General features: G+C 25.8%; 2 protein-coding genes across 4 annotated transcripts; both read left to right on the plus strand.

Annotated features, from left to right (window-relative positions):
* Positions 1-5,785: 5,785 nt before the first annotated feature.
* On the plus strand, positions 5,786-9,977 carry LOC114122484 (tuftelin-interacting protein 11). The gene is made up of 12 exons (XM_027985156.2): positions 5,786-6,083; positions 6,509-6,731; positions 6,802-6,955; positions 7,026-7,119; positions 7,182-7,380; positions 7,545-7,734; positions 7,808-8,023; positions 8,082-8,332; positions 8,656-8,852; positions 8,932-9,153; positions 9,219-9,511; positions 9,623-9,977. The coding sequence occupies exons 1-12, from the start codon at positions 5,975-5,977 to the stop codon at positions 9,872-9,874; spliced, it is 2,400 nt and encodes a 799-aa protein (XP_027840957.2). The 5' UTR covers positions 5,786-5,974; the 3' UTR covers positions 9,875-9,977.
* A 1,362-nt stretch (positions 9,978-11,339) lies between these two features.
* On the plus strand, positions 11,340-15,917 carry LOC114122485 (clathrin light chain). Of its 3 annotated transcripts, XM_050197103.1 has the most exons (8): positions 11,353-11,577; positions 11,839-11,995; positions 12,120-12,182; positions 12,918-12,962; positions 14,832-14,861; positions 14,958-15,056; positions 15,126-15,237; positions 15,451-15,917. In XM_050197103.1, the coding sequence occupies exons 2-8, from the start codon at positions 11,848-11,850 to the stop codon at positions 15,638-15,640; spliced, it is 687 nt and encodes a 228-aa protein (XP_050053060.1). In that variant the 5' UTR covers positions 11,353-11,577; positions 11,839-11,847; the 3' UTR covers positions 15,641-15,917. The 3 variants fall into 3 exon arrangements, with proteins under 3 accessions (XP_027840959.1, XP_050053060.1, XP_050053061.1); XM_027985158.2 differs by lacking the exon at positions 14,832-14,861 and having other exon boundaries at positions 11,340-11,577; XM_050197104.1 differs by lacking the exons at positions 12,120-12,182; positions 12,918-12,962 and having other exon boundaries at positions 11,354-11,577.
* Positions 15,918-16,599: the final 682 nt, after the last annotated feature.

A 16,599-nucleotide genomic window follows, 5' to 3' on the forward strand; every position in this document is an offset into this window, starting at 1 on the left:
TAATTAACGAGAATTGGTTAGGCTATTTTTAACATAAAGAATTCGGTCATACATAGAAATAATAGTTAATTTTTGTATGGGATCCGTTTCTAATACTAACATTACTTACATACAAATTTAAAATACAGTCTTTTTTAAGAAACTATATAAATATTTTTTGATAGTTTTTAAAAAATTAACACATTTTTTAATAATGATTTATAATTTATTTAATTTTCGTCTAATTTTTTTCAAAAATTTGTTAATTTTACACACATTAATGATTATAAATTACTTTTTTTTACGATATTTTTCAAAAAAATAAAAAAATTTTCTAAAAAAAATGTGTTTTTACTATTATTGATAGTAATATATGAGCCGTTACCATTATTCTACACAGCGTTGTAAATTGTGATCAAAATGATATTGAAGAAATATGAGGGCATTGTATCGGTATGTGTTGTCTGTGTCTTACATACGTACGACATAGCAAATTTTTATTCACCAGTTTCAAGAGTATGCTGTTAGTTTTGATATTAGAGTGAATCGACTTATTATATAATTTAAAGGTAAGATTATTATCTAGGCCCCCACGTAGCCTTTTATTGATATTATTATTTTTAAGTAAGTTATGACCTTTTTGAAACTCTATATTTTAAAATGATCATAAGTTACTTAAAAATAATAATATCAATAAAAGGCTACGTGGGGCCCTAGATAATTATCTTACCTTTAAATTATATAATAAGCCAATTCACTCTAATATCAAAACTAACAAGATTATTATCTAGGCCCTCGCGTAGCCTTTTATTGATATTATTATTTTTAAGTAAGTTATGATCTTTTTGAAACACAACATTTTAAAATGATCATAAGTTACTTAAAAATAATAATATCAATAAAAGACTACGTGGGGCCCTAAATAATCATTTTACCTTTAAATTATACCGTGTGTTCCAAGAAACAGGGTACACTTTATCACTCATTACCCTTTTAATATTTTTCAATTCTGTTTGCGGGACATTAAATTAGACTTATAGATCATACATTTCTATAATTTAAAATTTTTTTAACTTAAGTATTTTACGCATGCGCATCAAAACTTTATTTGTTTTCAATGGCGCAACCCCTATTTTAAATATCATTTTTGGATTGTTCTATTTTTTTTTAAGTAATTTTGATGTATCAACTTGTATTGTAAACTCAAAATTGGCAAAATTAGAGCTAAAAATATAATTTAAAAAAAATCTTATTAAATTTGATTTTTTTTTTTTTTTTTAATTGTAAATATTATTTTCTTCTTAACACCGTAATGTAGGTAATCATAATTATTATTATTAAAGTAATAAATTATTTACTATTTATGAATTATTATTTAATTATTGCTACACATTATGTACCTAATAACATATTTTAAACATGTATTTTTTGAAAACATAATTCTAAATTTCTATTTTATTTTATTCAACAATACTATACATTTTTATTTACAATTTAATTTACAGAAATTACTTACATTATTTACTGTTCTAACCTAACCTAATGGGGATGATACCGATCTAGATATTGCTGGCCGTACATTCTTGTTGCTTCTCTAGCGTTTCTGTTATACTTTCCGTAAATCAACAATAACTGAACTTTTTCATTATTATTCATGATTAAATTTGCGTTCTTACAAAATTTAAATTATAACTTTATACTACCTATTGACAATAACGAACATAAAACGTCGAACTACTAAGACCGTAAAGACACATGACTCTGATAATGAGTGTCATAATATCTAATATAAAAATAGGTAATGACATTTTAATAGGTATAGGTAGATAACCAAAATAGAAAGACCCATGCTTATTATTATTTTAAAAAATAAATTATTCTAATTCTGATGGAAAGAAAAATACGTACAATTAAAAATAAAATAAATGTTCAAATGATTAAATGTCAATTCGATACAAACGATTATACATAACGGAGGGACGTTCGAACAATTCATTGAACAGTAAATAATGTAAGTAATTTCTGTAAATTAAATTGTAAATAAAAATGTATAGTATTGTTGAATAAAATAAAATAGATATTTAGAATTATGTTTTCTAAAAATACATGTTTAAAATATGTTATTAGGTACATAATGTGTAGCAATAATTAAATAATAATTCATAAATAGTAAATAATTTATTACTTTAATAATAATAATTATGATTACCTACATTACGGTGTTAAGAAGAAAATAATATTTACAATTAAAAAAAAAAAAAAAAATCAAATTTAATAAGATTTTTTTTAAATTATATTTTTAGCTCTAATTTTACCAATTTTGAGTTTACAATACAAGTTGATACATCAAAATTACTTAAAAAAAATAGAATCCAAAAATGATATTTAAAATAGGGGTTGCGCCATTGAAAACAAATAAAGTTTTGATGCGCATGCGTAAAATATTTAAGTTAAAAAATGTTTAAATTATAGAAATGTATGATCTATAAGTCTAATTTAATGTCCCGCAAACAGAATTGAAAAATATTAAAAGGGTAATGAGTGATAAAGTGTACCTGTTTCTTGGGACACACGGTATAATGGGCCAAATCATTCTAATATCAAAACTAACAAGAAACAGCATACTTTTGAAACTTGCGAACGAAAATTTGGTATGCCCTACGTATGTAAGGCCGTGGCAACATATGCGGGTACAATGTCCTCATAAGGGTAAAATACGGTGAACTAAAATAAAACGCTACCAAAATGAAAACAATGACAGCCCGAAGAGATAATAATAAAGAAATAATAAAGTTATAACAAACCAATTATAAAATTAAACGACATTGTAATCCAAGAAGTCGAACAGTTCTCCTATCTGGGAAGTATAATAACAAATAATAATACATCCACCATTAACATAAAAAAAGAATAACTTTAGCCAAACAAACGTTCATAAAAAATACAGCCTATTAACTATTAACTAGCAAATACTAAAACATCAAAACGAAGAAAAAATTCATTAAAACATTTGTTTAGAGTGTGTTACTATATGGATGTGAAATTTTAAAATAATACGATAAATGGTAAATTATTTGGATTCTCATGAAAAATAAAAAGGACCGCTTGGAAGTAATGGAAATGTGGATTTGGAGAAAAATGAACAACATCATGGGTTGAAACTTGAAAGGAAAACAAATGAGCAAACGTTAAAAGATGTAAGAAAAAAATAGGAATATAATAAAACACATATTAAAAAGGAAAATGAAATTAATAGGGCACCTATTTAGACATAACACATTTATGAAAACAGAAAAATATTTTCGAAGAAAAGATCTTGGGGAAAAGGTCTAGAGGACGCCCAAGACTTCAAACATCTCATGGAAGCTACAACTTATTCAAAATTGAAAAACATGGCAAATAACAGACTTATGACTATCACGACAAGGCAAGGCCTTTAGACGATGATGATGAAAATATAATACTAAGTTCCCTGTCTCTTGCCAAAAATACATAGTTATGACCATTTAGATCATTTTTATTTTAGAAAATAATTTTATCTCAAACACGGTTGATTATTAGAACTAAAAACCAAATTAAACAACGTATATATTTGTTGTGAAGTAATATTCATTTATTTCAATTAATATACTCTTATAGACTAAAAAAATTTAGCGTATTGTAATTTTAATAGTTCAGCGATCAGCTACAATAATAGCTGTCTGTCTTCTGCAAATATATAATATTTTTAGTACATAGATGGTGATATTTCTTATAAATTTATATATTATGGAGTACACATATTATTATATATCTAGTATACATTTATATATTAAGTATATTTTAAGAATTAGAAAAGTATTGAATTTAAATAATAGTACCCGAAGGAAGGGTATCATTTTTATGTAACGTAGGTAATTACTATTTTATTTTTTTTTTTTTTTTTGTTTTACAAATACAAGAATTTGCGATATATTATATATATATATATATATATATATATTATCCATTTAAATATATCAACTAAACTAATTTATAATCGAATATTTACAGCCTCACTTATTTCTTTAGATAATTAAATATGCATTTAAATTCAATACTGGTAAGCTGAAAATGGGTGAATGCCGTGCTACGAAAAAACTAAAATTATTTTAACTAACTTTCTATTAAATGTATAATTCAATATTTATTTATTTTACCTATATAATATTATTAATTATTTATTTTGGCGTATGAGACGCATTTTATACTCAAAAAAGTACAGTTAATAATATTAATAATATTATCAATTGTTATTTTCGATCGACGTTCACTCGTATTCGCTTACGATGTGGATTAGGCCTAATGGGGACACCACAATAAAAAAAACGCGCCTAGTGTAATACCTCATAAACGACATGAACGACGTAATTGTATGTCGTTCAAGAATTAAAGGTGGTGAGGAAAATTACACAATCCTTTTGTTTTTATATATTTTTCCAAATCATTATTGTCCAGGATCTTAGATTTAGTCATTGTGGTTTCTGGAATACCGGATAAATAACTGTTGGGAACAGTTAAATTTAAATAAAAATAAGTTAAACAAGTAATTTTAATTGCTTAGATTTAAATTAAAGATGCCTTTTTAGTTTTTTCACAGTAAAGTCATTTTTTATTATTTATTTCAATTCAAAATCTAAACCCTAAAAATTAATAATATTTTGATTCATAAACAATAAATAGTAGGATCATAGACTTATAATATTATATAGATCACGCATTTACTAATTTTCGGTCTATATATATTATAAGTCTATGAGTAGGATACAAATATTAGAATCAATAAAACTAACACTTAATAAATAATAAGTACACTAATCACATTTTAACAAATTTATTTTAAAAGATTAGACTTAAGGCAACATGACAATAACTAGTTTATAATGTTTGCATAAAACACAAATAATATATAAACCATTGTTATTCTACTTAATACATAAATTTTGTCTTGATGGATTTGAAGAATTGTTTTCTAAATTACTGCCACAGGAGGCTAAAATTTAATAATTTAATAAAATCATTAATATAAGTAAACATAAAAGTATACTATTTCAAATACCAATAAAAAAAATATAAATTAAAATACTACCTCAAAAGTCCAAATGCTGGGCCACCAACCTCTGGTCCTTTTTTGAAACCTTTAAAATATTAAAATAAGTAAATGTAATACTTATTTTTTAAGACATTTATTTACTTCTTAATTTTTACAATTTGTAGATATATATAATAATAAGAAACATATTAATACATTAATATATAATATGTTTACCATAAGCTATTCATTTATAATTTATGTGTAATAACTCAATTTTTTTTTAAATATATTTAATAAAACTAACTAACATTAGTATTAAATCCAATTATTTTTTCTATCAAACAATATAACCATAAGAAATACTATAAAACTTAATGAAATGAAACATTAGGAGAATTAAAAATAATAGAGTGGTTCATCATTTAAGTTTGTACTATAAAGCAACATACCCATGTATATAACAAATGGAATAAAGGCGACATGGTAAGAAGTTTTGACAATCTCGGTGACTGCCTCCAATCGAGATTTTATTCCTGGTTTTAAAACTCCCATTTCCGTTTATTCTTTATTTTTTTAGATTTTACTACTTAGTACTTAAAAACTAAAATGTTACTGTAATTTATGAAGTTGTAACTTGTAAGCACTAAATAAATTGTAAAATGCTGATAGCAGATGACAGATACGAGATAAATGTTAGGTTAGGATAATATAGATAATATTCAATATTATGGTTTAAAATGATAAGCAATTGTTGATAGATGATTAGCTACCAGAAAACGGCGAAAGCCGAAAACCAAAAGTTTTAACATTTAATTTAAAGCTATTAAATATATAATAATATATAATTATAATCAATATTGTAAATTAGTAATATTCGCATTAACAACAGTAATTACTATTCATATAATTTGAGCTAAAAAGTAAAAAGTTATCCCACTAAAAATGTCTGACGATGAAATGGAAAAATTCGAAATTACCGATTTTGATTTGGACAATGAATTTAATATGAACAGACCCCAAAGAAGATTGACAAAAAATCAAGCAATTTACGGTATTATATCCAATTGATTATTTATAGTAATAAATGATAATGAATAAATTATGGACAATATGATGTACCTATAATGAAATAATTAAATTAATTTTGTTGAATATGTATCATAAATTATAATATTATTGTACTAACTATGTGATTCGTTTAATATGCAAATCATTTTACAATGTTGTGGATCATATTAAGTTATAAGTTGTTCCATAAAATTATGTAACATGTATAAAAAAACACTACCTTGTTTCCAATATTTAAGTTTATTATGTGTCATTCGCCATAAATAACATTTTTTCAAACAAATAAACCAACTAAAAGTATAAAAAATTAAATGGTTAAATTATTGTAGCTTACATTATATGTACTTCATATACTGTATAATCTCCATGAAAATTATTTTTATATTAATGTACTATGTTATTATCTAGGAATTTGGGCAGATGAAGAAGGTAATGATAGTGACGATGAACCTTCAGGTTTTGGAGGCCGTAGAAAGAATAAAGATAAAAAATATAAACAAAACTATACTGCTCCTGTTTCATTTGTGGCTGGGGGAGTTCAGCAGGCTGGCAAAGAAAAAAAAGAAATTAAAACTGAAGAAAATAAAGACAATGAACCTCACAATTTGGAAGATAATATATCCGCATCCAGGTTTGAAAAATAAAAGTTAAATGTGATTTCTTATGTATTTAATATATTTTGTTTTAATATATTATTACAGTGATGAAGAAAAACCAGCATTTAGTTTTGATATTGATCAAGAATTGGCAGGATTACGAAAGAAACGATCACAAGTAAATTCAAGTCTAATGAACAAAGGATTAGGAGATTGGGAAAAACATACTAAAGGAATTGGTGCAAAATTGTTGCTTGGAGTAAATCATGAATATTTAATTTATATATTAAAATTAATAAATATTAAACTCATAATTTTATATTTGATAGATGGGTTACCAACCAGGTCATGGTTTAGGAAAAAAACTTCAAGGTATTCTGGCTCCAATTGAAGCAAACTTAAGAAAAGGAAGAGGAGCAATTGGTAATAGATAATTATAAAATTATATATGTTATTCATGCTGAAAGTCATTTGACTTATTTTAGGTGCATATGGTCCTGAGTCTAAGACCAAACCAATGAAAGTAGATGGAGAAAAAGCAGCAGATAAGTCAAAAGATAACAAAGTTCTAGTTAGTGGTTGGAGAAAAGCACTTAAAGCTGAAAAAACTCAATATATTTATAAAACAGCTGAAGAAGTGATTGAAGAAAGTAAACAACCAGGGCAAAGAAAACGAGAATTCAAGTATAATTAATAAACTATTTATCTTTCATTTTTTTGTACTAATATTGAACATTTTTATGATCAAATCAATTTAATTATATGCATTGATAAAAAAAAACCATAATTAGAACATCATAAATTGTTCAACTTTCCAAATTTTTTAAAAATTTATTTTTATATTTCAGTGAACTAAGTAGAGTAAAAGTAATTGATATGACTGGTCCTGAACAGAGAATTTTATCTGGATATCATGCTATATCTGGTGTAAAAAAACCAACAGATCAGTGGGAAATACGAAAAGATAAAAAATACTCAAATTTTGATCTACCCGAGTTATTACACAATCTCAACCTATTAGTTGAAATAGCTGAACAAGTATACAAAATGACTATGAACTTATTTTATTTTAAAATAAAAAAAAAACCATTTAATTTTGGTTTTATTGCAGAATATAATTACTAATAATCAAGAACTTTGTACTTCGGAAGATCGACTTATTGTCATTGAACAAGAAACTACAAAATTAGGAGAAAGTATTAATGAAAAAAATAAATCAATTGAATCTCTGGAAAAAATGATAATTGTTATGGAATCTTTAAATGATGCATTAAAAAAAAATATGTTAGATAGTAACCAAGCTATAAAACGTTTAACAGAAATGAAAGTAAGTTAATTAGTTAAAAATATTCTCTTCAATATAATGATTAACTTTAATTGTTTAGGAAAATTACTACCCAGATTATCGTCTTAATGGTGGATCAGTCTTTGCTTTATCAATTTCTCAAATATTGATAAAAGAAATGCTATCTACATGGAATCCATTACAAGATCCAACAATGCCTTTCGTAGAACTCAAAAAATGGAAAGAACTATTAACATTAGATGAGCCATGTGCTGTTGGTTTTCAATCAAGTGATGAATTTCAAACATTAATTTGGCAAGAATGGGTACCTCAAGTTCAAAAAGCATGCGGGTGATTATAATACTAATTAAAGAAGAATAAATTGTTCTCAATATTCTAAATTTGTTTGTTATTATATCAAAATTCACCAAAAACAAATCTCTACAGTCTGCGAAAAACTTTATCTGGCCCATAGTCAAAGAATTTTTTTTTTTAAGTGAATTTTAATAGTTCTATTTTTATATTTTAATGATCCTCAAAAACTCTCTGAATTCCTTAAGTGGCTTTCTAAAAATGTTAACTGGTGATATCTATGTAAAATAATGTTAAATTATCTTCTATATTTTATATTATGCGGTATTTTCAGTATTTTCATTCATTTATTTTTTATTTAGGCAATGGAAATGTCGAGATTATAACAGTATGTTGAAACTTGTTGAACAATCAGCTGAATTGATACCAATTGACATAATTAATAAAGTTCTTGAAAATATGATTTTACCTAAAATACAGTCGGAAGTAGAACAATGGGATCCGTTAACTGATATTGTACCAATCCATTTATGGATTCACCCATGGTTGCCTTATTTAAGTGAGCCAAATTCAATATCAATTATTAACTAGATTAATAATTTTGAATCAAATTATTATTTTTTTGTTAACATAAATAGGTAAACATTTCGAAACAATAGTTTATCCAACACTAAGACAAAAATTAAGTGTAGCATTAAATGCCTGGCATCCATCTGACAGTTCTGCTAAGCTGATGCTCCAACCATGGATAAATGTTTTTCAACAAGGCTACATGGAAGCTTTTCTAATAAAAAATATTGTTCCTAAATTACAAGCGGCTCTACACGCTTTTGTAATCAACCCACATCACCAACAATTGGGTAACTATATTTTTAAAAACTAGTAGAGATATTAAAATTTAAAAAAAAAATTATTTTTTGTTTAGACAATTGGAATTGGGTTAATGCATGGTCAGATGTATTACCATTGCCTACATTAGTGGAATTGTTGGACCAACATTTCTTTCCTAAGTGGCTTAAAACACTTACTATGTGGATAAATATGAATCCTAATCACGAACAAATAAGTAATTGGTATACAGGATGGAAGTCTTTAATGCCTCCTGTTATTGTTGAACATCCAACCATTAAAGGGAGATTTCATTCAGCTTTGGATATAATGAGCCGAGCAGTTGGAGGACCTTCTATGCCACAACCACCTCCACCACCAACAATTCACGTAAATAATTTAAATTATAAAATAGACAAACAAATTACTACAAACAACCATTGTTTTTATTATCATTATGATGTTAAGGGTTTTGATATGTTTTATATTATATGTTTTTAGGGTGGTCTAGCTGAAGCTGTACGTACTGCATCACAAATGCCACATGGCTTTAAAGAATTAGTACAGAAACGTTGTGAGGAACGAGGTATTTTATGGATGCCTATGTCTGGTCGTTTTAGAGAAGCCAAACAAGTATATAGATGTGGAGCAAGACTTCAAGCATTTATTGACCGTGGAGTTTTATTTGTTAGCCAAGATGGAACAAATTTTGCTCCAATGTCTGTACAGTCCATGTTAGAATTATGTGAATAAAATGTTATTAATAGTATTGTTTATAATGACAAATTATTGGAAATATTATGTATAATTTAAGTTATTAAGTATAAAATGTCAAATATAAACACTATTTTTGTAATAGGTTTTCAATTTTTATGTATTTACTAGTATCAATATACATAGATTTATTTATTATACTACTAAAAATCTAGTAATCTAATAAACATTACACCTCAATCTACCAATAGTGTGTTCTTAATGAACTATATTTTAATGTTAGAAAATGTAAAATTATGACATATTCAAAAAAGTACATAACTCAAAGTTATAAATATTATTTAAATACCATTGATTGGCTAGAGTTATTATTATTATTACTAGTATTAATGACCTTAGTAAATATTTTGACTCTTCCTTATAGTTCTATGATCACTATACATATCATGAATAAATCGTCTTCAATGTTAGTAGAATATGTTCCGATTTCAATAATGCAATAGTTCTAAAATCTCTGTATTGCTTTTTTGTTTACTCAATCAAGGGCGTGCTCTAGGGGGATGGGAATGTCATATCCCCCATGAACTATTTTTTTATGCATTTGCTTAAGTTTTTAGCTAGTTTTGCTTTTTTCAAAAAATAAAAAAAAAAAGGTAATGCATAATATATTGGTTTTAATTTTTTAGTTTTGTTAATAATTTTTAAAGATATAAAATATATATAGGTAGTAGATATGGAATATAGTACGTTTCCTAATCAACCGATGATTGGCATAATTAGTTCCCTAAATATATCATAACATTTTTTATACTTCACTAAAACATTCCAAAATTGTTTCCCCGAAACCCAAATCCAACTAATATATTAAAATACCAATATATTCGGACGTAGGATATGGTATTATGAATTCTATTTCCGCGGCCAAATATAAGAAGCCGCTAGCGATAACAGTGTTAGTCACGAATTAATATAATTTACTAATTTACTATAAATATTTTAGGGTATCTAATTCTCACTTTACAAATACGTTCGTTTCTAAATAACAATAATTGTCCCAATAATTATTACTCTAAACTTGGTTATTATTGAAAATAAATTTTCTTCCAAAATCTGATTTAACCAAATAAGAAACCGACCAAAATATAAACATTTTCCAACGTACGTTTCTAAACAATAATGTTTTTCCCGAAACACCATAAATCATAGAGTAAGACCGTCCTAAGAATAATAATAGAACATATTATCAACAAATAAACTAATTAATAATAATTTCGTCGCATTAAAATAATATTATCTCAACATTTTGGCACCATCGAATAAAATGGCTTTTATTGGGGCAATGATTTTGCGAGTAACTTAAGTCTTAATTGGAACTTCCGGAAGAAAATTATATTGGGAGTATTAATAATTCGGATAAAAAAAATTTGGGTGAATTGGTTGTGACCCATATTATCAAATATTCGTATTTATCAGCACGATTATAATCACTCTAATCTTGCGTTCGTCTGCACTCCTGCCCACCACACAGTGCTCACTGACAGTGCCTGTGCCCCTGTGCCACCCGACACTCGCATTCGATCTTGTTTTCTTGTCAGTAGTCACTAAGTTCCGTCCATAATAATCGTTTAACCCGTTTACAGTTTTAATTTTTCTGCCGTTTGTCAAAAGACTCCGTACGCGTACGACTGACTACGAACGGTCGTTGAACATTAATAATTCGATCGAAGAACGGATTTCTGAACGTAAGTCTGCTGCCTATTTTTACACGTCATCGTCGAGTCGCAGGGGAATTCAATATCGAAATACGCCTTTATTGGCAATTTTATTTCTATTCATCTGTCGTCGTTATTATTCGTTATCTTATCTCTAAATATTATTACAGACTACAGTTCAATCGGTTCGGCCCTTACATTATTTTTACACCGAACATCTCGATCATTTATTGTTATAAAATACTGTTACACCTCTATCTAGGTATTTCATATATTTTATTTTTCGAACAGTTTGAAGTGATGGATAACTTTGGTGACAATTTCGACGATAACGATGTCGATCCAGCCGCAGAATTTCTAGCTCGCGAACAAACTCAATTGGCGGGCTTAGAAGACGATCTCAACACACCCAATGTACCGATCGGTGTCACCCAAACCTTATCAAACGGTAACTACTAATAATCTCGACTAGCAGAATATAATAGTCATCACTTGCCTGCTTTGTGAAGCTTTTTATTCATGTCTTTATATTATTTTTTTTTCTGCATGCTATGAATTGTATGTATGATTAGGTTCAGGAAGCAGCTTTGAAATAATTGATAGTGCAGAAAACCAGTTAACTAACTCTGTGAACGGTGAGTTGTTAGATTTAAAGTTCATTCAAACAAAATATATCAATGTTTAATAATTGTCCTAAGACTTAAGTACTATTTATTTAAACCATTTATGTATTGACATTTCATTAATTGTAGGTTTCTTAATTTTTATGAAATTTAATTATGATAAATACTTTATAATATTAAAAAATAAAACACTTAATTTTAATACTAACAGAGTCATGTATTAAAGTTTAGTTAAAACTAATTGTCTGTTTTAATGTAACTATTAAAAACTATTTTGAAGAATAGAAAAACGTAATTTGTATAATATTAATTACCTATTGGTTCCTTGACATTAAAAAAATAAATTTTTATTCTTGTTTTTATAATTAAAGTAATAAAGAATATAAATTACTTATTGAAGCAATTTGTCATTAAAAAAAAAATTGTAATTACTTCTTTAAAAAAAAAAAAAAATGAGTAAGAATGTACCCCTACCTAATACCTAATAATTTTAATATTATATATAGAATTGTTGGCGCAACTAGATAGCTTGGAGTTCTTAGAATCAATTTCTAAATTATTTCTCGAGATCAAGCCAAATTATTGTATGTGTTTATCATTCACTTTAACTACCAATTTTTATTTAATATAACCCCAAGTTCTTATTCGAGTAGAAGTCTAGTTACGCCAATTTCTGTAATGCTTTTTTCTTTTATTATTTGCAAGTGTTGTTTTATTATTGTTTTGTTTTTTTTTCCTTTGACCTAGAAAATGGATTAACAAATGGTTTTACAGCTACAAATAGTGATGATGGTAAGTAAAAGGCTGAAAATGCACCTTATATGTATTCCTAACATATGGATATAAATTTATTTTTGTTTTATTGCATTAAGTTAAAGTTGTAGTTTTGTATATTTACAATTTGATTTAAGATGGCCTTTTATTAGAATGGATATGTTTATATTATTATGTAGTTAAAAATTAAAACATTACTGAGTAGCTTCAATTTGGTTAGAAATAAATAAATCAAAAACTAATTGGTTATATTTTATGTTGAGAATGTATTATAGAGATTTATTTTATAAAACTGTTGCAATTGCAATTTTTTTTAGTTACGAGTTGATTCCTTTTTATAGTTCTGTGCTCCATGATAAAATGTACCTAACTTCTATAATTTAATTAATTAGTCAATTTTACTTTTCTTTAGAAATTTAAATAATTATTAATTGTTATATTTCTATACAAATCTTTATTACTTTTAAATAAAAATATTACTTCAAAAATTTAACATACAAAACTATTCTTTTGTCAATCACTCGTTATTTCGTAATCTATTAATGGTTTTGATAGTCATTTTTTTTACAAAACTTCTGAAGCAGAACATTTTGTTGAGTATTTTAATACATAAAAATTAAAAACTGGATTAATAGTTTATGAGTTAAAAGTATTGAAAGTTTAAGTGAATCAAGTGAAGAAGTAGAGAAGTATAGGGATACCCGTAAAATGTCGATCTACTGCTTTGTTTAACAATGCTTAAAATACTAATTACTCATTACCTATTTGTTCACATCTTGATTTTTATATATCAAAATATGAAATAAAAAATGTTTATGTAAAACAAAAGTGTTTAATTTTGATTAGAAATTATGTAAAAAATTATAAACCGCTATTAGATTTTGAAATAATGAGTTCAATTAAAGAATTATCCGGTATATTTTTTAATTTAAAGAGGGTATTTTATGATTTTGATCTTACTATTAGGGGCTGGATTTGTTAACATTTGTATATTTTTTAGTAACTAGTTGATTGTATTTGCTGTGAATTAAGCACATTATATGTTTCATAAAAGTATGATTGAAAATACTATTTTTTTTTTTTACATCATATTCCAACACTGTACAGTTAGATCATATTTTACCACATTAAAGTCATTCCGTTTTAATGGCATGTAGCATTATTTTCTAACTTAAGTAAAAACTATGTTAAGTTACTAAAAATAAAAGCAAAAAGGCAAGTTAGGTCTTCTTACTTAGTTATTAATTTATTATAAATGTTATAAATTGTTTTATATTACCAAAAAGTAATTCATACTTTTTTGAAGTATGGTGTTTATGGTTAACTATTTTTAACCATTTTTGGTTCATAAATGCTTATTTTTATAATTTTTAAGTGAATATATTTAGAGCCTTTCTTTTTAGTTATCTTAATAATATGTCTCTTATCTTACTTTTCAATGATTTAATTTTAAAAAAAGTCTGTAAGCAAATAATTGCTCTGCTGTATAGTGTTAAGTATAATATCTTGTAGTAGATTTGGTCACTATAATGCAGTAATTGATATAATAAATTTAAATTTAATGATATACATATTGGCTATTACCATCTACAAAAAACGATTCTGAATGGAGACAATCTAAATTTTTGGTAACCACTGTTACTAAACTATTATTTCAGTCATAATTTTAACAAATATTTGTATACCTTCCCCTCCCAATAATTTCAAATAGTACTGAACATTTTCTACTTATTTCGGCCTACCAAAGTACAAACTAGATAACATTTTTTATTAGAAAAAGTGTCTTCACCCAAAATAAAAAAAAAGCCCCAATCAAAAATCAACACATTCATCACTCCTATCAGAATCTAAAAATAGTTTTTGTATATTTTGTACATGTCTGTGCAGTAAAAAAATTGGTTTCACCTAAAAAAATTTGTGAGTAAATTATTATTTTTTAGGGTATGATTATAAATATTAAAATATAAAACATTTTAATAATTTGTATGACGTTAACTATCTTTTTTTCTTTAGATACATCATCACCAATTATTGCTCCAAAAATTGAAAGAGAAGAACCAGAAAAAATTAAGAAATGGCGAGAAGAACAAAAAACTCGATTAGAAGAAAAAGGTATTATAAATATAATGATTAAGAATTAAATGAGTTTTTACTTAATTTATTTTGTAAATATATCTTAAGACGCTGATGAAGAAAAAAAGAAGGAAGAATTACGATTGGTCGCTAAAAAGGAATTGGAAGAATGGTACAAGATTCACAAGGAACAAATCGCAAAAACTAAAGATGTTAATCGGTAATATAAACTAATATTTAAAATACTATCTATTGTGTCTAAACTTTTTTTTATCATAAATATATTTTCTTTAAATGCTTCATCGGAATAGAGAATCTGCGATGTGAGTAATACAGTATTAAAAGCTTATTAGATTGATAACTATTTTGAATTAGAAAATGTAGTGACTTTTATTATATTATTTATAATATCATTGGTTCTTTTTCCATCTAGAAATGCAGAGAAACAATTTGTTGCTGAATCTGATGAAATTGAGCCGGGCACTGAATGGGACCGCATCTCAAAACTCTGCGATTTTAACCCAAAATCCAGTCGTGCTAGTAAAGATGTAACACGTATGAGATCTATCATTCTTCAACTTAAACAGACTCCATTGAAAAAATCTGTTTCGCCTGCAAAATAATTTGTAATTATAATTTCCTTTCTGTCATTCCTATACAGTAAAATATTTATTCTATTGAGTTTTTTTATTTTATAACATAGCTACATAGTAAATATAATATTAAATTCAGAGATAATAGATATATAATAATTTTTGTTGCATGTTAATGCTCATTATATTGTATTATTTATTTGTTATTTATAAAGTATTATTCATAAAATTCAATTATTTGTAAACTTATCTGTTACTTGTAATATATCATAACCTTTTGCAATAAATATCAAATATTTATACTTAATACTAAGTTTTCATTTATTAGGTTATCTGGTTCTCGTATATTATTAAAATTTGTAGCCATGTGAAGTAAAATGTATTATTATATTGTGTTTGTGTAAATTATAATTGGTATATATATATATATATATATATATATATATTTAATAGGATTTATACATTCTGTAAATAATTTTTTTTCTTTACTATGTGTTTAAGTGGTTAGTGTATTAAGCTGATTAAAAGAAGCAACCCTTTGTTAACTTCTTTTTTTGTCTGATGTTATTAAGGGATTAAATTAGATTTATGAAGTCTGCACCATTGACAAATTAACCATCTAGGTATATTCGCAAGGATATTTATCAATTATTTGAATTGAAATTCTAATAAGGGAGAGGGGTGGAAGATTGACTAAGCAGGATTGGAATCTATTATAATAGACGTGTGCAGTTTTGGATATAGTGTATATCTGTAAATCAAAGCTTAAACCATGATTGGTTGTACAGAAAAATGTACCTGTTATCAGGTGTAGTGTAGGTAGTTGATTTTAATGCTTGAACGTTTTGTAAGTTGGATGGTTTCATAGACGTGATATATTATTTTATATCTATATTATGTTTATGGATGGTTTGGATGCTTTAAGACCAAAAAGACATTAACAATGTTGTTTGGTATAGAATTAATTTATTTTTTTTATTTTTATTTCA

Source organism: Aphis gossypii, chromosome 1 (assembly GCF_020184175.1).
Source record: "Aphis gossypii isolate Hap1 chromosome 1, ASM2018417v2, whole genome shotgun sequence".
NCBI lineage: Eukaryota > Metazoa > Arthropoda > Insecta > Hemiptera > Aphididae > Aphis > Aphis gossypii.